This window comes from Corvus cornix, chromosome 6, assembly GCF_000738735.6.
Source record: "Corvus cornix cornix isolate S_Up_H32 chromosome 6, ASM73873v5, whole genome shotgun sequence".
Taxonomy (NCBI): domain Eukaryota; kingdom Metazoa; phylum Chordata; class Aves; order Passeriformes; family Corvidae; genus Corvus; species Corvus cornix.
Genome location: NC_046336.1, coordinates 32,479,125 through 32,502,429, shown reverse-complemented (window position 1 = coordinate 32,502,429; position 23,305 = coordinate 32,479,125). Strand labels below are relative to the sequence as shown.

The 23,305-nt window shown below is 48.0% G+C and overlaps 1 protein-coding gene across 4 annotated transcripts in view; it reads right to left on the bottom strand.

The window, feature by feature from the left end:
- COL13A1 (collagen type XIII alpha 1 chain) overlaps nt 1-23,305 on the bottom strand; it is a 103,229-nt gene that overhangs the window by 9,212 nt on the left and 70,712 nt on the right. For 2 of the 4 annotated variants that reach the window (XM_019286660.2, XM_019286663.2), the window contains exons 21-42: nt 22,054-22,098; nt 20,301-20,333; nt 19,690-19,716; nt 18,997-19,059; nt 17,087-17,140; nt 15,967-16,053; nt 15,446-15,499; nt 15,191-15,235; nt 14,549-14,617; nt 13,938-13,961; nt 13,460-13,513; nt 12,813-12,857; nt 12,372-12,524; nt 11,458-11,556; nt 11,100-11,153; nt 10,254-10,295; nt 9,739-9,765; nt 8,750-8,830; nt 6,381-6,416; nt 3,857-3,910; nt 3,523-3,576; nt 2,735-2,770 (exon numbers count right to left, since the gene is read on the bottom strand). In XM_019286660.2, coding sequence (XP_019142205.1) covers nt 2,735-2,770; nt 3,523-3,576; nt 3,857-3,910; nt 6,381-6,416; nt 8,750-8,830; nt 9,739-9,765; nt 10,254-10,295; nt 11,100-11,153; nt 11,458-11,556; nt 12,372-12,524; nt 12,813-12,857; nt 13,460-13,513; nt 13,938-13,961; nt 14,549-14,617; nt 15,191-15,235; nt 15,446-15,499; nt 15,967-16,053; nt 17,087-17,140; nt 18,997-19,059; nt 19,690-19,716; nt 20,301-20,333; nt 22,054-22,098 — 1,236 coding nt within the window. The remainder of the gene's footprint in view (nt 1-2,734; nt 2,771-3,522; nt 3,577-3,856; nt 3,911-6,380; nt 6,417-8,749; nt 8,831-9,738; nt 9,766-10,253; nt 10,296-11,099; nt 11,154-11,457; nt 11,557-12,371; nt 12,525-12,812; nt 12,858-13,459; nt 13,514-13,937; nt 13,962-14,548; nt 14,618-15,190; nt 15,236-15,445; nt 15,500-15,966; nt 16,054-17,086; nt 17,141-18,996; nt 19,060-19,689; nt 19,717-20,300; nt 20,334-22,053; nt 22,099-23,305) is intronic. The other 2 variants (XM_039553711.1, XM_019286661.2) reach the window with 2 other exon arrangements.

Sequence of the window (23,305 nt, the reverse complement as noted above, 5' to 3'; positions counted from 1 at the left end):
GAAACATTTTAAAATAATTATCCCTCTGAGATTTTAAGTGAAGATCAACATATGGAGCTGCTGAGCAGTAACTGAGCTGCATAAACACTGTGGCTGTGGCTGCAGTCCCACTCTGACAGACTGTGAGGGCTCAGCATCAAAGGGATCATCACACCACTTGTCGGGGCTTCCCATACACCAGAGAGAGGCACCTTGGAGAACCGGCTGACCCCAGACTACACAGGATGGGAAACCACCCCTCTGACCAGCAGTGTGCCACCTTATCTCAATCTCCAGCTGGCTGGGAAAGTCCCTCTGCCACTGGAGCTCTGGGATAGCACTGAGATGCTTTTTTTATGCCTCTGAATTCCCATTCTCAAAGAAAGTCTCACTCAGGGAACTCTCAGCCAGAGAATGAAGGAAGTATTCAACCCCGAGAATCTGCACAGTCTGGCTGTCCTTTGGGATGCTCTGACTAGCGCTCTCCCAAAAAACCTGTTAGACCAGAGTAGTCCTAGGCAGCACAGCCACAGGGCAGCAACTGGTCCCTGATTCTTAACTAGCAGCACAAGGCAGGGCATAGTGTGGTATTTGTCAGTTACATCCACACCAAATCCTTCGGTGTAACAGGAAATTCTCGAAGCTGCTGAGCATGAAACAGGGAAGGGGCTGCTGCACGGGGAACTGAACTTAGGGTCCTCGTGGGGAGTGTTAAAGGAATTAAGGGATAAAATCAGACAGCACAGGCTGCTGCTTGTTCTTTTAAAAAAAATGTTAAACCCAAAGCTGGCAAGAGAAATGGATTGGAGAGAAGAGGCAATGAGGAGAAGTCACCCAGAACCAAGCACTGGAATGCAGAGGATAATCCAGGAAAAACACAGCATGGGTTGCTCTGGAGGAAGGAACCAGGAAGAAAGGTGGAAGAGGAGGAAGGGATAAAGGGGACAAAGGTGGACCTATAGGAGCAAGGAAGATACACAAACACACACACACACACACACACACACACAAAAACCCCCACAGGCATTAAAATAACAGCAGGACAAGTTCAGGGTTCACACTTTTTCAGCTGGATTACACAAAATGCTGCCTGTTCCCACTGCCATTAGTGCCACAACCCCAGGCACAGCTACGCTGATCTCCTGCTTCAAGCAGAGAGCAGCAGGAGCATTTCTGGGATTTTAAAAGCCTAGAGGAAAAGAGAGGATTTTGGCAAACTGGGACTTCGGAGTAGGGAGTAAGGGGAAATCCCTGGACAAAGGCTCAGTGGGAAAAGGGTTATTTTCTAGGGTCCCCTAAGATACTGCACTTGCCCATTTACACTCCTGAGTTTCTTACACTTTTCCATTGCAAGCCATGGGCTGCAGTGAGGCAGAGTGCATGCACACTTCAAGGGGCCAGTCAAACTCCCCACTCATGCTTTCCAACTCATCCTCTACAAGGAGTTGCAATTTCTCCCAGTTTTCACTTGATTTTATGCCAGAGCTCAGAGAAATCCCAGCTAATGAAAGCTAATGAAAGATCCCTTTTTTAACTAAGATACTCAGTTCAAAAACCAACTGAAAAAGTCTAGGAATTAAAAATTACATTTTTTAGAAGCCACACAAGCAAAACAAAAGTGAAGAGGAAGTTAAGAAGCAAAGGCAGAAATGCAATGATCAAAAAAGGGGAGAACTTTGCCATTCCCATGAAACTTGAACCTTTCTCCCCTAGTTTAAGATGCCAGCTGGCTAGTGCTGTCCAAAACTGTCCTTTCTGTGCAGAGTAAGGTCAGAAATCCATTGCAGATAGAGGATAGAGAACACTCACTATGCATCAAAAGCAAATCCACATAATGAAATAATCACACGGGCACATGCACTATAAAAAATTACATTTCCAGATAAATTTAGGTGATGCCAGATTCTTATGAATAAAAGGTGTGTGTGACTACATACACTTGTACTCTATTGAACTGCTTGACATTTATACAATTGTAATATTACAGACTCCAATCCAAAAGTCATTTATATTTCTGAATATAAATTATATTCAACCATAGCTCCTAAATGTTTTTATCAAAAAGATTCAGATTCAAAGCCTCAATAGGCAAGAAAACTTGGTGAAAAAGAAGGAGCTTCTCAACATGCACTTCTTAGCAATGTTTACCTTTCTATAACACAGGTGGTATGATGGGAAAGCTGCCATTCTCATTACCGGGTTTGACCCAGCTGTTCACCATCACTTCCATTCAGGACAATGCCTGAGGAGATTTTATGTCTGATTCTTCAAGGCAGGCAAATTTAATTTATGTTTTCCAAATTTCCATCTTCCAAATTCTCTGCAGGATCATTTGCTAGAAGACAACCTTCTTTTTCATGCTTCAGGGACAATTTCAGAGTACTGAAATAAGATTTGCTGGCTACACCTCAGCTAATTCTCCCAGGAATCCCTACACACATCAGTAAGTAGATAAGCTGGATTTCCTAAAGCACACCATGTTGGCCTAACTCAAGTCCTGTGCTTCAGTGAGAACAGAGGTGTGACGACAATGAACACATTAGAAAATCCCTCCTACAGCCTTCAGAGAGATATAGCACAATGCCCCAGGTGATGGAATGAGCTACGGGTATCACCTTCTAAAATGTGTGTAAGGTTACTTGGATGAAGGTCTGGCAAACACATGCTAGCTGCTACAGGTGCTCAGGAGTTAACTGGGATGTCACTGTGTACAGGTGTTAGCAATTAAATACAAGGAGTTCGCCTAGCAACTTACCCGGCCTCCCTTGTCACCAGGTAGACCTTGTAAACCCTGAAATGCATCAACACAAAAAGAAATACTTTAAAAACGAGTAGGTTTCATTGTATTCCCACTACAGAGAAGAATGTGTGCTCAGGAGCTTGGGTTTTTTCCATTTGTACCAATGGCCCTATGTCAAAAACAAAACTTTTCCAGCAGACAACCTTCTCTTCACCTCCATCAGACCATCCAGGTTGCAACAGCACTATTATTACCTTAAGGGCCTTCAGATAAGAAACAAACTAGTTGTGACAATGCAGCAAACTTCGTTTTTTGTGTTAAACAACAAAGCAACTCCATGACTGCATTAGACCAGAGCACCAACACTGGCCCCATTTTGCAAAAAGCAATCCCAGACAGCGGAACTAACCTCACTGAAGGCAGCATTTGTCCCTGCAATGGCAAGACAGGACTCTCCCATACAGCTGGGAGGCAGGCATCCAGGCTGTGAAAGGTAAGGGGAGCTGCTCAAAAGCAGCATTTTGGACTAAGATACACATCCTGGGAGTCCCCCACAGCTTCTTTTGGTAGTTCAAGGACGAAGGTGAATTAACAGTTTCCCTTCAGCCTCCTCCACATCACTCTGAGTCTGCTCTGAAGCTACTCAGCTTCTTCTGTCATTCCCACAGCGAATGAAATCTTTTAACTTTGAGTTACACCTAACTCAGCTGTGACTGCAAACACTGTAATACTGCAGCATCTTCAGCTGTCAACCACAGCAAGGCACAGGCTCTGGAGATAAATCCCTGCTATTCCATACTTACAGGAAGCCCTGCTGGCCCCATTGGTCCTGCAACTCCAGGATCTCCTTTACTGCCCTGAAATGGATATAAAAGAGTAGAAACTGTTAACATTCCTATTCAGTACAAACAGGTAGCAGAACACCATAGAAGAAAAAGCAAAGGATGCATTTCAAAGCACCTGAAAACCCCCAAGGATGAGCTACTCAAATACCAAAGAGGTGCAGCTGAGGGTCTTGTATGCACAAGGAGAGGGCAATTCCAGCTCTGGAAAAGCCTAGAGCTCCCTCCATCCCTCAGAGTTGTTGTATTCTTCAGAGAAGTTACAGAGCATCCATCAGTTCTGAAGCAAACTCACCCTTTCTCCTTTTGGTCCTGCTGGTCCCGAAACCCCAATTGGTCCTGGAGTACCCTGCAGTTGTAGGAAGGAAAACACATCAGGACGCTTTTATTCCAGGGTCTCATTAAAGCCAGGAGACACTGCTACTCCCTTAGGAAAAGCACAGCTTGGAAGGACAGTCTGGTGGTGGAAGGCACCTAGCACCACTACAGCTTTCAGTGTTAGTGGCGATGCATTTGAAGTAGTCGGTACAGGCAATTTGAAGAACATTGGAGCTGCTATGTTAGATCACACCAGCAACAACATACAGAGCCTCATTTCTAATTTTGAAGCGCTCTCTTGACAAGTGTTTCAGCAAACATTTCTACCAGCTCCACAGACAGGAATTCTTTCTCTCTAGTTTATACCAGACAAGGCTGAAAGCTGTAGCAGAGTAAAGGCCATTTACACATGTGATAAGCAATTTGCTTTTCTTTTTGATTATTTCCTTATTTTCTTTACCCCCCCCCCCCGCCCCACCTCAAGTCAGCGTAGTTGAGCAAAATGGAAAGTGTTGGGTCAGTCGTTCATGCAAGCTGACAGACCCCAAGCTGCAGTGCTGAATGCAGGTGTGCACAGGCACAGATGTGAGCTGGGAGGGGTATCCTCCAGTCCCTCTGCTCCCTCTTTGCCATTCATGTCACTCCACCAGGCTCCCAGTCACGCTGACAGGAAAACCCAGTGTTTTTCCTAACCCTTTGACACAGAGGCCATCTCCCACCAGTACAGGGATTCCTTGTAGAACAGGGGCATATGATAACCCTGGGAAGATTGGACAACCCAGGGTTGCTGAGGAAAAGCCCCTGAACCGGCCCCTGGCTGCAGGCAAGCCTGGAAAGCACCTGGCTGCAGGCAGCCCTGAAAGTCTTTGGCAAAGTTATACACTGGTCGTCTCCCCCACTGATTAGAGGCTGTCTAGAGGGACTGGGAGTGAATCTTTGCAAAAAGTAGATATAAGCTTGCATAGGTAAACAATAAAGGGAGAACAATGCTCAAATCGTATCGGTGTACGTGACGTTACTCTGGCCAGCTCTCCAGCCTCGGTCCCTAAACACCAGCACACCAAACTTCTTTTCTGGTGCTCACGAGACTTGCCTGGGTTTTGCGAAATTAATCAAAGAGATCTTTAATGTTGGCAACATGGTGGTTCAGTAATAGTCCCTCTGGCTAAGAGCAGGATTCTGGCGTCTCCAACCCAGACTCCTTGTACAGACTCCTTGAATCCCATAGGTATGGACCTACAATTCCTTCATGGAGCCTCGATAAAGGGATAGTTTTGAGGCACGTTACCTGACTCCTAGGAATAACCAAGGAGCAAGCTTCCCAAATGAGAGAGTCTTTTTCTAAGAGCTTTAAAGCAAAGGGTCTTGCACTTCTTAATGTCAGTCTGCAATCCTTAGTCACTGAAGTAACCCCTCTGATGCGAGCAGGACAGCTCATGCAGATCAGGAGAGCTTTTCAGAGAAGTTAAGGTCTGCAGAATACAAGTGGAAGAGTAGCTCATGCAGCACACAACTTCAGCATGGTGAAGGAAGAGAGAAAAATCAGGCTCTCCTTAGATTCATGCAGCCATGGAAATCTTAATTGCCTGCACTTATACATCATTTAGTGCCATTGAAATCTCCCCTGCACATCTATAAAACTGTATCTATAGTTTCCCCCAAACAAGTGACTGTATAAGCTGCCACTCAGATTCTGTTCAGAAGTCAGAGCAGCTGAAATTATTCCCAGCTATACTGAGGAGGAGAAACTGCTTTTTGTTTTTAAATAGCCAAATGGATTGTACATGGGTGATCTGTGATTTCCCAAGAGGGATTGAAAATATTTGGCTGTTATTTAACAGCTGTTATCCAATAATAGCAGAGTGGCTTGTAGAACCAGGTTTGCATTACTTAGAATCATAGAATGGTTTAGGGTCGGAAGGGACTTTAAAGATCACCTCGTTCCAACCCCCTGCCATGGCCAGGGACACCTTCCACTAGGACCAGGTTGCTCCAAGCCTTGTCCAACCTGGCCTTGAACACTTCCAGGGGAGGGGCAGCCACAGCTTCTCTGAGCAGCCTCTGCCAGTGCCTCACAATAAAGAACTTTCTCCTAATATCCAATCTAAACCTGCTCAATCTTTCATTTTGAAGCCATTCCCCCTTGTCCTATGACTACAGTTCCTGATGATGAGTCCCTCTCCCATCTTATGGGGACCAGCAGGCTGGAGATCCCTCAGGATAGAGAACAGGAGAACGGAGCATCATGGAACCATGCAGAGGTTTCATTCGTCTTGTTACTGAGACAGAGAGGAACAAGTAGGCTGTGAGCCCAGGATCCAGACTCATAACATCAAAGAAGACAAGCGTGTGACATCAATCCTCATTTTAAGTTTAACCCCTCCCAAGCCTGCTGTGATAAAAATATTATTCCTGGTGTAAACAAGACTCAGGTGGAAGACACAGAATGAGTCACGATACTGGGGAGGACGAACATGGGGTAACAGAGAAATGGAACTCACCGGTGGTCCAGGCCTGCCGTCTAAACCTGAAGCACCCTGAACAGACAGGGAGGGTTCACAAAAACAAGGCAGAGGAGAGGGGAGGAGGGTGAGGGGAAAGGAGAGGGGAGGGGAGAGGTGAGTAAAGCAGTGACTTGAGACAAACATATGCTTGCAATTAACAAAAATTAAGATCTCAAGGACAGATGATGGCACTTACAAGCAAACCAACAAAAACATAGAAACACTGAATACATACAATGTTGACCTGCAACTTTCAGATCCTCTTAAGAGTGCAAATTTCCTTCTCTCAATGCCACCAGGAAAGCTCCTGGGGAAGCAGCTGTTCCGTGACAGGTGGCAAAAAGGACAATGTGACAGTGGAGCTGGAATCTGCATTGCCTTTGTGGCAGGCTGGGCAACACAGGTGAGACACAAGGCTCAGATGCCGGTGGTCACCAAAGCATTTACAAGCAGCACAGAACCATCAGCTGTTCAAGTTGCTACCAAGAAACCCGGGGACTGTTGGTGTGCACTGGGTCAGCTGCAGGCTTGCTCCACTCCACATGCAGTTGTTTGGGGGCTTATGAAACAGGTGGCTCATCTCCCCATGTCACCAGTGCAAATTTACACCAGACTGAGATCAAGTGGCACTTTTCTGTCTGCTTGGCTCTTGCCCTGAATTTCCTCATCCATAAGACCTAACAGTGGTTCTCCCCAAGGCCCATCAAGCCCAGTGGCTTGTATGACAGTAGTTGGGAGGGAAAGCTGTGGTAGGATGTAAGTACCAAATACTGAGTTTTCCTCCACTTGAGCATTACAAACTCCAAGGCTACTGCAGACAATCAGGACTGGAATTCCAGCATGATGTCAAGCCCCAAGTCACAGAAAAAGGCAGCAGATCCAGCTTCAGCATTTTACAGTCTGAAATATTTCAGAACCTGCGTGGCACTGCATTTAGTTTGACAGGCTGAAGACACGTTGGATCAGGCTCGGAAATCTTATGAAGAGAGTTCAGTGGCTCTGAAAAAGGATATAAGTTCCACAATATCTGATCTTACTGGCTGTGCTTCCTGGTTGGCCAGCCAATATTGCTGATCCAAATATAAACCATGTCTAAGAAGACACTTCTGGGCCAGTCTTCCCACCTCCACAGCTCAGGAAGAGTGATGGGAAAAGCCAAGGCACCTTTGGACCCCCATGGGGCTCACTAGTGTAGGAGAAGCAACTAGCACATTCCCTGCCCCAAAGATGAGTTGTTGGGATAACTGTTGAGGCATCTTCTGCTCAGACTGTCACAAGGACATCCCTCCCCTGTCCAGATACCCCACAATAAGGAATAACCACTTACACAGAAAACTTCCATTTGCATTTCTCAGGGGACTGGATTCTGACTTCTCACTGCTTCACTGAGGCACAATCCCACACCCTTTGAGCCTTCCAAAACCACCACTTTCTCCCCCCTGGCTCTGCCTGGAGCCCCAGGGAATGTACTCATGCTGGGCTCACTTAAGCACCTAGAGTTAGAGGGGATTCATCCAAGCTCTAGAAGGGAACTACTGTTCAGCACAAGTAAAGGAGGAAAACATTTTACAAAGACACGCACATTTCAGCCAAAGTCAGGGACAAGGGATCTGGGTGGTCAAACACAGGACGAGAAAGCCACACAGTACATGAGATGCACTCTGCAGTGTTCGTTCCAGGCAGAACATTTGGCAAAGGGAGAAGGTCTGCTGTGCCACCAGTGCTTTTTATGATATGAGAGAAGTTGGGGGCTGTGGAACAACTGGGTGGGACTAAGTTACCACCAACTCATCATCAGGTTTGTATCTAAAGCTCCTGCAACTTCTCTGTAATACATTGTGCCCCAATTCCTCTCACTAAGCCAAGCAGTGCACTAACACCAGGTTAACGGGACCGAGTTCACACAAAGCAGGGACACGCTGGCTCAGGAGGAGCACTGATGCCATGGCAGAAGTGACAGGAATGTTCCAGCTATCCAAGAAGCTGGTTGCATTAACAACAACCACACTTTGTACAAAGCTTAGCCCAGGAGACAAATGGCTGGGGAAGGCATCTCCAGCTTCTGTTTCTGGTCTTGTCCTGAAGTGCAGAGAACATCCAGGAAAGCTACTGCTTGTTTTTCCCAGTCCTGCCAGAAGCAGGAGGAAATAAAGTGATCACTGATCTATTCAACAGATCTAGAAGTTGAAGGCTGTGTACAGAAATTGAGACTTTGAGTTTAAAAAGCAAAGGCACAGTTATTTATAGACCATCTCTTTCTCTGACTTTACATACCAAATCCCCACGTGCGTCTCCTATTGAGGGATCTTTTTACAGCTGATATTAAGTTTGGCTCACAAAGTGCTGCTTGCTTCCTGGATACTTACGGGTAATCCCAGTGGCCCTCTGTCTCCTTTTTCACCCTGGGCACCCTTCTCTCCTTTCACTCCATCAATCCCTGCTTCCCCCTAAAGGAAGGATGAAGCAGAAAATAAACCCACCATAACAGCACTTACATAACAAACATTTCTCCCTTCAGAAGAGGCAGCAGAGTAATGCTTTAGCCCAATTCTCAGCCTAAGCTGAAGAAAACCACTGTCAAATTACCCCTGTGTGAGCACCTGTTTTAACTCAGTGGCAATAAGAGGAGACTCAGGCCCTGTGGGTAAAGATGTTCAGAGCTCACTATAGTGCTGCTCTCCCTGCTCTTGTTTCTGTATATAAATATAAATAACCAGAAGTTATCTGATGCAGTGGGATTACACTTTAAGATGTGGATCCACTGGAAGTGAATGACAGGTATGCACAAGCTTTGAAGAAAAATCATACAGAAATAATGTTTGGAAAGACTTTTGTAAATGCTAAGGCATCAGTTTCAACACTTCAGAAAAAAATAATTTCAGCTTTCCTTTACCAACTGTATTTTTTAAATTCTGTATTATAAACTATGAAGCAATATTAAACAAAATACTCCTTTTTCTTAAATTCAAAATGTAACCCAAAGCTTTCCCCCCCCCCCATTCCTGTTCATAAGGCCTTTTAAAACATACCCATCATTTTTAGCACCCAAACAGTGCTGGTGGCCAAATATTAAGGATAATCAGAAGAACTAAAACACTTTGCACATTTTCCAATCTTTGCCCAGAATGTCACCAGAAAGATGCAGCTCTCCTTGTACGTTTCCACTCAACTGTTTTTTGTCCCAAAATGAGAGCTGCTAATCCATTTTCTTCAAGAAAATATCCAGAAGGATTTATCCTCTTACCAACATGGAAGAAAAGTACCACCTGAACACGAGGAAGCTGTTACTAAAGGGAATTCTAGCACCTTGGACAATTTCCGTCACATTTCAGTACATAATGTTTTGTACCCTTACCTTGGGTCCTGGAACACCCTGAAGACCCTGTATTTGGGATGAGAAACAAGATATAAGTAATGTTTCAGGATGGGCTTTAAGCTCCAGGTATCCCAGTTAAGCCTGCAGTACAAAGGTTTTGCTTTCTGGAGCAGAAACACTCAGCCCAAAAGCCTCTTTATTTGTGTAATGGGCACTTCATGTACTGTTTTCATCTCTAACGAGGAGCCTCTTGCCAAGCACACCCTGGCAGGGGGCCAGGTGTGCTATTAAGACAATTTCTGCAGTTGATCCCTTTAATCCCATCCTGCTACTGTCTTCCTTTCAGCTCAAACTAACATAACCTTTTTTCTTTGCCCTCCCAGCCCACTGTAGCTCTGACCTACTCTGGGGGTGGGCTTGGAAGTGATACTAAGCATGTTCCCCTTTCAACACTGCAGTGGTTCTGTCTCCTCCACACAGAATCCTCCCCAGCCACAGCCTGCTCTAATCCCATTCCCAGTGCCTTGCTCCTCAGGTGTATCACTCAAACTTACTGGAGGTCCTGGAGGGCCTTGGGGTCCAGGGGGCCCAGATATCTAGAAAGCAATGCAAGAGGAGTCACCATCAATGTGCTGCCCTCAGGGGCAAAGTGGGGCTGCTCAGAGGGGAGACAGGACACAGGGTGCAGCAGAGCTCTTCCACCAGGCTGGGAAACCTAGACTCCCCCTAAGGACTGCATTAGGAAGCAGCAGCAATCCCAGGCAGAGTAGCTGGGAAGCAGCAGCAGGACTCTGCGGAAGGTTATGCAGCAGTTGCCAATATCTAAGAGGAGGGAAAGCAGTGAGGTTTTTCCCATAGAAAGGTCCACTTCCACTACTCTACCACCATTCCTACAAGGACCTATAGGGTCAAGGAATAGAAGAGAGGAAAGAAGGCATCTGGTTCCACATGTGTCAATAGCCTGTGGGACTCCTTGCTGCAAACCATTCCAAAGCTAGGGGTGAGCTTTGAGGGGAGAATGGGCAAATTCAAGAACTCTAAAATCTATTGAAAAAAAAAAAGAAAATACATAGTATATATACACATGCAAATAATTGCTAGGAAATCCATTTACTGCAAATACTAGGGAAAATATTTGTTATACTTTCCAAGCTCTTCTCTTCTTCCCTAGGCATTCCTTATTGACTAGTGATTGTAAGATAGGTTGTTCTTGTGTCAGGAAAAGGAGGGCATCAGGAGTCAGAGGCAGCTGGCGATCCAGTCCCACAGCACAAGGCTTGCTGTCCTCAGTGAAGGGGTGTCACCAGAGGGTGGAGGGTGCCTGTTTCCAGCAGCACTGCTGCCAGATTGTCCCTCCCCTACTGCCGAGATCACGAAGGAACACAAGAAAGGTGACCTACCAATTCTCCTGGATTTCCTTTGTCTCCATGCTCCCCAGGCTCACCCTTCTCTCCCTGCACACAACAGCAGAGTCTGTCACCACCGGCTGTGCTCTGGAGTCTCCCTCCATTGAAGCTGCCTGTGAACCACCCATTGCTGGCAAGCAGCAGCTCCCCCGGGAGAAGTGGGAACAGACCATGTGGTTCATATTCCCTGCCTACTGCTGGAGGCCTGACGGACATTGTGACACCTAACAAAGGGGTAGGGCTCTGAGGCTCCAGGGCACTCAGCATTTTGGAAAACGAGCCCTTGTATGCTGCTCTATGCTATTTTCTCTTTACCAAGCAGGAAAGAGCAGCCTGTCTTTTCCATTCTTACTGTCAATCCTGGAAGTCCAATAGGACCTGGCAATCCTGATGGTCCTGGTATCCCTTGGTCACCTCGTTCGCCTTTCTCTCCAGTGGGGCCATCTAGACCCTATAGATCAAGAAAGATTTGTGGAGTTTTTGCACGACTAAGTCAGGTAGACATACAAGACATCACTGCAAGAGCCAAGACTAGCTCTGGTCATCCCAAGAGTACTCTGAAAACCCTGGGCATCCACCAGGTATCCAGGGAAATGCAGGGCATCACTAGTATTGAAAGTGGAGGTACAAATGGCTGAACACCCTCCTGTCACTACAGATGTACCAGTTCCCAGAGTGGGGATGGGGTACTGCTTTCCTGCCTCCAAGTTCTGCTCAGGGTTATGCAGTTTGCTGGAGTCCATGCTAGGAACCACTCCCCACAGCCAGCTGTTGAGACAGCAGGAGTTTCATCCTGGTAATCTCAGAGAGAGGCAGGAAGCTGTTGCATAAAACCCCCTTGAGCAGTGCTGGGGACACAGAAGCAGTGACAGACTGAAGCTGGGAGGCTGGGCACTCTGCCCCAGTTAGTGGCCAGGTTGTGAGGGGTTACCCCATGCAGCTGCCCTCCCAGGAGGGGGTGTGGTAGTGCCTCAGCCTCCCAGCTCACGGTCAGGCCTGCTCACTTCCAGCAGCGTTTCAGTGCCAGCAAGACACCAGGCAGCAAGCTGAGGAACGGACATGGTGCCCACAGAGCAAGGCAGGCACCTGGGGACAGCCACTCCAGCAAGAGGACATCATGTGCCAGGAAGCCAGGACCTCCCATATTGTGACACTTCACGCAGCAACACCCACCTTGCAGGGGCGCTCAGGTATCCAAGGAGTCCTGGGGCCTTGCCCCAAAACCTGGGTGGCCACCAGTACTCAGAGAGGTTTTGATTTACTCACCGGTGAGCCCGCTTGTCCTGGCTCTCCTTTATCGCCCTTTTCTCCTCTGACCCCAATATGGCCTGGCTCTCCCTTCATTCCAGGAGGTCCATCCTTTCCTGGCAGTCCGTGAGGGCCAGGGGGGCCCATTTCTCCAGGCTTGCCACGTGGTCCCTAAATGAAATTTGCACAACATAAAGTGAAACATTTACAGATCAGAGTAAGGCTACTCCTGCCTGGCCCAGAGCCTCTTGCACTGCTCATCCTTTCCCTCATGGTTATGCCCTTTGGAGACAGGACAAAGTAGCGTTGCCATGACAAATGTTAGGACATTGATAAACCATTAATGCTCCTTTTTGTGAAGCAAAACACTTTTTTCCCTGTGGGAAAAGCAACCGTGCAATGTCAGTGACAGAAATGACTCCAGGTAAGACCTCTGAAGGGAGGAGCATCGTGCCTTACCTTTTCTCCATCGTGGCCTGGAGGACCTGGCAACCCAATTTCACCCTGAAACACAGAATCATTACTTTGTCAGTTTGAAAGCAGCTATTCTGACTCCTCCTGTGGGGCACTGTGATGAAGAAGGGCAGGCATTGCAGAAACAGCCTGCATGGACCACTCACAGGGAAAAAAAAGCATGAAAAATCCAGGGTTTTTTCTGTAATCAAAAAAAAATAAAGCATGGAAACCCCTGGTTTTTTCTGTATTCATAGAATTAAAAAAAAAAAAACAAAACAGAAAGACTAACATGGAAACCCCTGTTGAAACATTACATTATGTGACTGCCTGAGAATTTTCCCAGTCTTGTTGATCCTGACCGCCAGCTCACAGCCCCAGTGCTGTAATATAGTCCCCAACCAACACAACCCCTCAGTTTGGTTCCCACAAGCTGCTTCCTGAAGGGGAGGGAAAGTAGAAAGGAACCTTCATCTCTAAGATTAGGCATTATCATTGTGGGAAAAGAGATTTTCAGGATATTGTGTGTGAGGAGGAGTGGCAGAGGCCAGCAGGACAGTCTGATAGTGCTGGACAGGAAGTATGGGAGATCTGGAAAGAGTCGTGGGTGGAAATTTTGCCTGAGGTCTGCAAGTGCTGAACTGAGACAGTACCTTCTGTCCTGGTGGCCCTGGAGGTCCAGCGACCCCTGGACGTCCTGGGGGTCCCTAGATAAAGAAAAAAATTATTTTCATATTTTCAACACCATTTGTGTTTTGAAACCGAACACCTCTCCTGAGTTTAAGGGGAAATCACTAAGGAATATTTCAAGGGATTCCTAAAATCATATTTTGTTGGCAAGATGAACAATGGAGAGCCCTGAGAGTTGCTCATCCCTGCTCTTTCTGAGCACTCCCTGTTCTAAGCAGCATGTACTACCTCTTAAAGCAGAGCGATGAAAGTCCTGATTAGAATTCAAGTGCCCAAGATCAGAAGGCAAGATGAGCTCTTCTTTCAGCTGTCAGCTGCCCCAGCTTTAGCTCCCAATGGCAAAGGCGAAGTGTTTTAGCTGCACCTAAATTGTCAGGCCATCTGCTTAGGATGGACACATGGCTACTTGTGTAAAACCCCATAGCAAAGACAGGAACTCACCATCAAGGCCAAAGTTCGTATTTCCTAGGAAAAAAAAGTGAAAAAAATAAAATTAAAATAAAAAAAGAAAACAGCCTCTGGAAAACTAAGCTTTTTCCTGGAGACGGCTTATTCTCCACTAATGTAACACTGGCCCAAATGAGCACGGAGCCTACAAAATTAGTAAGAGAAAAAAACCAAACAAACAATAACCACACTCTGAGTCCCACAGAGCTGTTATTCTACAATTTCTCCTTTTTCCCAGTGGAACCCAGGCCAGCCCGGAGCTGGGCACAGCCACCCGTTCACTGCACTTCATCTGCACATGCTTGCAAGGAAGCTTTGGTGACTTTATTCACCACCCACGCCACGCCATGGGCCACTCCCAAGGGGGTTCATGTGACCTCTCTGTCAACCAGTATGGATACATCAGCCCAGCCAGGTGCGCAGGTATTTACCAAAACACTACTGGCAGGGAGCTGTGGGATGAAGGGGACTATGGCACAACCAAGTGCTTCCCTTTGCGGCTGGTGCAGACGAAGCAGATCTACATTGTTCACAGCTGTCTGTGCCCCTGGGAAACAGTAAAGCACCCAGCAGTCACCTCACAGGACAGGAGGGCAGCTGCTCACCTGGAGAGCTTCACTGATGTTCCCATCATAGTCCATAATTTCATCCTTCCCAGGCTCTCCTTTGGGGCCCTGAAAAATACCAGGTTTTTAGCCAGGGGCTGGGATTGCCCTTCCCTTGGGGTGCTCGGAGCTGTGGCTCACTCTGAAAAAAGGGACTCAGAAGGGTCCATTTCATAAGTGTCCAGTTTTTCATTTATTAAAGAAAGCCTCTGCAATGCAGGAAATTCTACAGAATTGTAGCCAGCCCAGCTCAGATCACCATGTTGTGACCATCAAAGCTGGCAGTCTGGAAAGAGGTGAAGTTGAGGCCAGAAGCCAGGAACTGGATTGTTTGACCAACCCATGAACATGCACCAACCCTCTTGTTGCTCTTTTCTCGTAGGTCAAGGGCCTGAGTCCAGACTGGGACGTCCAAACCCACCTCCTCCTATGAATGAGCCACTCTGAGATGGCTTGGGAGACTTTGTTTCCTCTAATGTGGGGGTGAGGGTTTGGAGTGGAGAAATAGCCTGTCGCAAACTTAGCCACTGCCCAGCTATGAGCACAGTGACAGCAAGACCCAATCTGGACTGTCAGTGTGGTCCCACTATCCTTAGACCCCTCTGACGGGCCAAAACTCTGTGTTAGTGGAGGAACACCTACCCTTGGGCCCATGGGTCCCTGGTCTCCCGGTGAACCACGTTCCCCCTGAAACAGGAAGATCACAATTTTAGCAAAGCCTGTCCCTACACTTGCATGAACTCCAGGAATCATCCTCTGCTGGTTCTCTGAAACAGTCTGGGCTAGACAGCTTGATTTAAAATTCTCCTTTTCAGCTAAGTTTTGTACACATAGGAACAAATCTGCAGCTACTGAACCTCGGAACCTGGAGGTGGGTTGTGCAGAAGCACCCCATACCTTTTCTCCCTGTGATCCTGCAGCACCAGGCTGACCAATGTCACCAGCTTCTCCCTGACAGGAAGAGAAAGGGAAAGGGATGGGTCTGTATTGTGTTGAGAGGATGCAACTCCACTGCTGGCTTCTCACTTCCACGAAGAAGAACTACAGAACTGCACCATCCAAGCACCCCTCCTGTGCCACCTTCTCCTCAGGTAGCCCAAATCTCCTGCCACAACTGCCCACCACTCACCCTTCTGTTCCACCCAGGGCAGAGGGAGTGTTCAGACTGGTTTCTCACAGAGCCTAGAGGGGAGTTATTTGAGAACAAGAAGGGCATTTTCCTTCCAAAAACAGTTCACAAATTCTCTCACCTGCAGCATATGGAACAACAGTACTAAAACACTCTGTAGAACCTGATATCCCTCCAGCAGGTAATCACAGATGGGCACAGATGAATACAACCTTTGCTCCTTCCTATACACCTTGTGCTGGGCACAGTCCCTCAAAACACACAACTCCGTGAAGGAAAAATCACTCACCTTTGGTCCAGGGGGTCCAGGCAGACCTGGAGGGCCAGGTTCTCCTTTAGCTCCCACCAAGGCATTCTCAGCAATTCCCTTCTCTCCCTGTTTGCAAAGAAGGGTAAGCCATATGTCTCAGCTCAGACTCTGCATCTCTGTAATTTCATTTGCCAAAATACTGACTTAGAGAGACGTGGCCCAAAACAAGGTCCATCAGCTGGACTCTTGATAGCCCAGAGAGGCACTGCTCCAGGAGCAGCAGCTGGCCAGGAACAGGACAGTATGGTCCTGCCTGAGGGTCCTTGTGTAGCCCTGCCAGCAGCCACAGCCACGCTCATCCCTTCAGCTGCAGCACGGCACTTACTCCCCAGGGCAACACAAGGCTGCCTGTGGACAAACCTCATCCCCCAGCCTCCCTTTGAACACTGTGTTCTTCTATTGTTGAAACTGAGCTAATTAAACCACCTGATGACGGCTTCTTTTGGAATGTCTCCCTCTGGAGCTGTAATCATCAGCCACTCAGCCCTGCACACCATGCACACCAAGAGCACATAATAAGGCAGTAACAGGAAAGCTTTGTCACTGAACCCTCATCCCTTCCTGAAATGGCCACTGGCATTCACTGCACTGTCCCCTTTCCCAAAGAAAAAGCAAGTCTGATTTGAAAGGTGTGATTTCTATCTGAAAATCTCAGATAAATCAGGGAAAAAGCCAGTTTTAGGGCTTATCTTTATGTGACCTGCCTTGGGTCTCTCTGAGCACAAAGCTACTCCTCCAATTCACAGCACAGTAGTGCAGCTCCCCAAAAGCCCCTCTTCTCATCACCCATGGATCTTGGAACAGGAAGGAGGCTGAAATGCCATGTTACATCTGAGGCCATGCTTTTAAAGGGGAACTACTGGAACATGATTCTGTGGTCAATCTCCCCCTCACTACATGAGGGCACACAATTCCTCACAAAGAGGCATCTTTTTGTGTGCCTCCCTCACATCCCTGTCTGGGGATGACATTCAGCTGAGCAGAACATACTGCCACAGCTAGCAGTGTGTGAGCTGTGCACAGGAGGGAGGGAGGAAAAGGGGTGAGAGTGGCCCCACCCAAAAAGAGAAAAAAAAATAAAATCAGGAAACAGACAAACCTTTGGGCCAGGAAGTCCAGGAAGGCCAGGGTCACCAGCTTGTCCCTTCTCACCCTGTTGGCAAAACAGACATGGTCAAGGCTGACTCTGCAGGCTCTCCATCCTGGAGGAGTAGCAAAAGGGTGAGCTGCTCCTGGTTTCACACTCTCTCTCCTTCCCTAGGGATTTTATTTCGGGCACAGACAAGGCATCCTCCATGAGCAGTACCAGCTCAAGACATTACACGTTTTTGCCCATCCTTTTGACTATCTCTGCACATCACTGCCAGTTCTCTCCAAAGCAAGGTGAGCGGGCAAGGGATCCAGGGACACCCCTGTGCATCTTCCTTATCCCTCTGGTCTGTTAAACTCTTTTCCCTGTCACTTCTTCTGCACAGGCTTTCCCTGATCCATATACCCACAGAAGCTGTTGCCGAGGGCGAATTTTAGTTGGAGTGCAGGACTTTCTCCATGCCCTGCTCCTCTTCCCTAGCTCCAAATCCCAGACTCATTATGCTCTTAAAAAAACGCAAGCAGTGCAGTGTCTCAGCTGGCAGCCAAGCTCCGTGACACACACTGGTCATGAAAAGCAGTGACAACAGGAGTGGCAAAAATGGCAAAGACAGCAGCTGATGATACAAGATGATGCCTGGTGAGCTGCAGGCTGAGCTGTGTGAGGCACCATGGAGCATGGAGGATGCCACAGGTAGTGAGCAATGGAGAGCGTCTGGCATTCCTTTGGTGAAGTGGCTTTGCTCAGCTCACCATGACACCGGGGCTATATTTTGAATATTGGAACTCAATTACTGGTCTTTATGTTGAAGTTAAGTTCTCTTCAGACCATTCCATACAGCTGCTAAACCCATGGTTTCCAGGTACAGTGTCCTGTTTGGGAGTCTGCATTTTGCCAGGACAGTGAGAAATATTGGAGGTTTCTGCTACCCTGAAGAAAAGTTTCAAACGCATCACCAGGGGAAGGGGTGTTCTTAGCCGCTACCCCCACAGCTCCAAGACTCAGCAACTTGTACAGATTACAGAGAACAATTCAAACCCTCTTTCCCCCCACAGGTGCCCAGCTCTCTCCACAAAGGCTCCTGGAGCCAAGCTACTGGGCTGCAGAGGCTGGTACTGCTCATCAGAGCTCAAGGGCACGCATCTGACATGCAGGGGACTTGCATCAATGCTCCAGGAACAGACATGCACTGGTGGCTCCCTGGAAAATAATTAACTAGCAGCAATCTTTTTGTCAGGCAATTCTAGAGTGCAGTGCCCCCCTTCTCCAAGGTAATTTGGTTTCCAGCCACCTGTAAGACCCCCCTGTCTGAGCCTTCTTTCCCTGCCAAAGCATGCACATTGCTAAATTAATGCTTCTCTCCCTGGAAAGAGGGAAAACATTTTCAGGACCTCATACCCAATGAAAAGGTTTGGCATTGGGGGTTTTTGTAAAGGTGTAATTCCTATAATAAGGAATAATCCTGTCCCAGGCCTCTGTGAATCCCTGATTCCGCCTTGGTATCCCACTTTTCATTCAAGGACTCTTTTGAATACACATCCATAAGAGCTACTGAAAACATCCTGTGATGCCAGAACTACGGTGCAAAGCAGTGGATTTCTTGAGGAAGGAGGTCAGATTACTGAATCCCTGTTTAGGGTGTTATTTCTGGAGTCAAGAGATGCAGCACTGTCCTTAATCGTTCCCAGGACAAGGCTACATCCCAGGCATCTCATGCTGCCCTGCCTGCCACCAGCCCCCCACCTCCTGCAAGCAGGAACACGCAAACACACTTCACCAAGGGGGCAAGAGCCAGCAAAGGACACATAATCCCCCGCAAGCATGATAATGCAACACACGGAAGCTCCCAGCAGCTCCCGCTCGCAGGGAACACAGCACAGCGCTACCAGGACACCCAGCCCAAACACACAATGTCCTACCCGCTGCCCCCTCTTCCCTGGCAAACCTGGGGGGCCCATCCTCCCTGGGACTCCAGGATCTCCCTTCGTGGGGAAAAAAAGAGACAGAGAACATGTCTGTTATATGGCTGTCACATGCTGTAACATAACCCAGCGAGCCTCAAACAAGAGCAGCCAGCTGCTCTGAAACCAAGCTGGCTGCTCCGGGATGGAGAGGCATGGGGCACTCACACACCATGCCTGCCTCAGGAACTCAAACCAGGTCATGCTACACTGAGGTGGGGACACTGTGCAGAGCAGTTCATACACTGCACAGCGGAAGAGCCCTCTGCAGGGACATGGGAAGGCTTCTGGGGGCACAGAAGTATGGGAGGCAGAAAGGGGACAAGGGAAGTGGCAGAGGGAACCTACTTGCTAAGCACAGTGTGCTGTGCGTATCTCATGGAGTAGGGAGGAAAGGAGGAAGGCAGCTGGAAGGTTCCCATTGACACAGACACAAGCAGGAGGATGGAAATACTTGCAGTATGGTCCCTCTCTCACTTGGTATCACTGTATCCTACTACCATTTTGCTTAGAGTGGCAGGTGCCACTAGGGCCTGGATTCAGGCACTGGCAAGTACACAGACATTCCTCAGCTCCCTCAGCTGATCAGGAAGGGAAAAATACACAAACCAACCAGAAGTGCAGGCTCAGAGCAAAGCCCTGTGAGAGTACCTTTTCTCCTGGAGTCCCAGGCTCGCCCTGGTGAGAAAGAGACAGGAGAATAAGGTGAAAAACCAGGAGGAGAGAGTACAAATCCTCCTAGGGCTATCAGAGTGGGGAAAACAACATTGATCTATGGGGGCCTTGACCTGGTAAGTAAGGGCATCACAGTGCTTCAGTTGCATATTTTTGTGCCTGAAACTTCTTTTATCTTCACTAGCCAGCTCCCAGACTGCTCTAAGAAACCAGCAGACCTCAGACTCGTGGCTTCTATAGAACAGAGCAACGACCTTGCAGTATGTCAGGATGTTTACCAGACACAGAGGAGCATAGGAAGACAAGACTCATCTGCTGGCACAAAGGAATTTGCCGCTCCTTGCTCTGTTTTCACAGGAGAAGAGCAAGGCTGCAGGTGCAGCTGGGGGAGGCTGTGACAGTACTAGTTCACCAGACTCGCTGCCAGGTAGCAGGAGTGAGGCTGGAGACAGGTGTAGCACCTCCGCCAAAGCCACGGCAGTTCTGATATTCCCCTTTAGTGGGAGCTGTCCGACCATTTTCTAGCACCTTGCGTTCTCCCAGCTCCAGCCCGCGTCCAACTCAAGGCATTGCAGCGTAAAACTGACCTTCATCCCTGCGGTGGCCAACCCAGGAGCGCCCTGGCAGAGAGAGGAAAGACAGGAACACCTTGTTTGAAATTAATCGGACATACATTTTTAAAAAAGCAAAACAGTATCAGTCAGGTAAAACTGAAAATGCGAAAATCTTTTCCTTTCCACCACTCAGAAGTAATGCTGTAACACCACACAGCACACGTCTTCATTCCCTGAGCAGTTGTTCACCTGTGGAAGTGGCTCTGGGTTCCAGAAAGCTCTTCCAAAGGCAGGCATCATGAGCACAACCCACTCGAGACAGCTGGATTTCCACCCCCACCGCCCCTGGTTTTAGTCCCACAAGTGAAGCAAAGGCCAACAAGCAGAACAGGGTCAAATAACTGAGGAATGCAAAGACAGACCAAGGACCAAACCCCCACTTCAAGGCTAGAGCCCAGATACCTCAGCTCAAGCATCCCAAGAAAAGCCAGCTTGTATCCCAGAGCCTTGGAGTATTCCCCCTCATTCTGTTTTTATCACAGAAGACAAATCCTGCAATAAAACGCTTTCAGGAGAGCTCTGAAGCCAGACACCTTAGGGGAGAAAACAGACCTCCGAGCACTGCAATTCAGGTGTCATTCCGCAGTGCAGAGCAAGCCACCACCATGGGACTGCGGAGTCCAGGCTGCCCTGTCATCCGAGACAGGTGCCTCAGAGCCTCAGGAGACAGCTGCTCCCACAGGGACTGTCACATTTCCCTTGACAGTTTTTGCTGATGCAAAATGCAGGTTGTCCCCGTCAACCATCCTCTGAAATCTCTGTATACCCTGTGTTAGTATTAGTTAGGCCCTAGTTAGAAAAGGTTCAGTTGAAAAAGCAAATATGGGGGATAAACTAAGGAGAGGGGAGGGAGTGAAGTGGTATTAGAAGTTGGGAAATGTGAGGGGTTGGGATGTAGTACATGAGGCAGTGAGGAGGACTGGGAGCCAAGTTCAAAGTGAAAAGAGTTTGGAAAAGTTCAAACAAGAAGGAGTGGGGAGCCAGAGAGCAGCAGGATCATACCTCTCAGCTTTCTGAAACAGAAATCGGGGACAAAAGCTAAAAAACACAAGGACAGAAGATGGAGATCAGGGATTCTATGCAATAAATGGGGGGGGAAAAGCATTCCAGATTGTCTCAGGATCAGTAGGTTTTAGTGAATACAGGCTAGAGTCATAAGGGATACCATGCAGTAAGTGGCTTTGGTTAGGCCTTCGTGGTGCCTTGGGATGCCTGTTCCTCATTTTTCAGCCTTCGAACAGCAGTGAACACAGATCATGTTGTTTTTTAGTATTTACCCTTAAAATGCAATCCACAGACATGCAGGGTTGCTCACACACTGACCCTGATTCATCGCTGCATTAGTCCAGGTTCACACTTGGGCAGCCCTGCTTATCCCAGCTGGGCTAACACACATCTGCAGCAGTCACCTGGGAACCCAATTTACAAAATGCCAATTCCCTTTACAAACATCAGCAACTGGCTGCTCTCACTGGCGTAAAGCATGAATATCCTGATGTTGCAAGTCAGCATCAGACTGGACATGCCATTTGCTCTGTAAACACTTCTTCCCCACCATCGCCTTCACAAATTAAGCCCTGCATTTTGCAATTTAGAAGCATAAACAATTCAGCTGAGGACAGCCACCAACTAAGAGACACACACACAAATGCCTGTGCATCAGGGGCAGTCGAGTGCTATGGGTGAGATCAGGCAGACAAGCGTCACTCCTCTGGTTACAAGGTACCTTAGAGCCATGTCTTCCTGGCATCCCTGGCATGCCTCTCTCCCCCTGGAAGCAGAGCAAGACACAGAGAAAGACAGCAAGAGACAGGAGATGAGTCCTCCCAGGGCACTGTGAGGAGTGCCCAGGGCACAGGTGATGAGAAACCCTCCCAAGCGAGGTGAGGCACTGTTTTCCCCACCTGACTATCATCAAGTTGACTGCCCTAGCTGGGGCCATTTCCCATCAGCAGCACCTCTCAAGCCTTACAGGACGGACCCCACTGGAGTGCCACAGCCTCTGTATTCTGCTACCACATTCCAGGTTACAGCATGATGTAGGGCACAGGGAGGCATTCAGCCCACAGTGACTATAGAATGAACAAACCTATTTGGAGAAACAGAGAATCCAAGGGTGCTAACAAGTGCTGTTAGCCTGAATTTTGTCTAGTGATAACTGGAAAACAAAACATCTTTGGGCAATCTGCATACTGCTGTCATTTTGTTCTGGGTGTTTAGTCCTTGCTTGGAAGGATATACGTATATGGGGTTTTTTTAATTAACTTTTTGTAATTACAGCATCCTGTGAACTGTATTTTATAAAACAGCTTCTAATACCATCATATACATGGCCTAATGTGGGCACCTCCTGCCCTACACAGCCTACTTAGCTACCCTATTTTCAGCAGTTAGAAAAGTAAAGCAGTAATTAGGAATACTTTGTACTAGAAAACGTGGATCGCTCTCTCTCTCTCTCTCTCTCCCTTCCCAATTATGCGCTCTCGTTTTTTTTAAGCAAGACCAAGAAGGGAAGACCGATGCTTTCTGGTGGAACACACCCACCCTTCTTGCAGAGACCATCCCCACAGGGCAGCCCAGCCTGTGACAGTAATTCCCCTTCCCAGAGACTTTTCTGGAAGAACTGTCCGCCTGAAGAGCTGTTGAATTATTTAGCCCTGCAAAAGCAAAGCCCCCTTGGTGAGAGGGAGCACGGTAACCCCCCACAGGGGCAACTCAGAACAACCACCCTATGCCATATTTCCTGACGACGTTGGCACAGCCCCCGGCACCGGCGAGATCCCACAGGCACTAGAGCTAATTAGAGAGGGCAGCAACAAACGTGACACTGCGCCGCTGAAGAGCAGAAAGAAACCCAGCGCCAGAGAAAAAGCAGGAAAAACAACTTTCTAGAACATCTTTAAACCCTTATGTGTTTGAAAGCCATTGTAGTACAGCAAATACCCGCTGGGCTGCTCCCTTTGCGATCCCCTGCTACC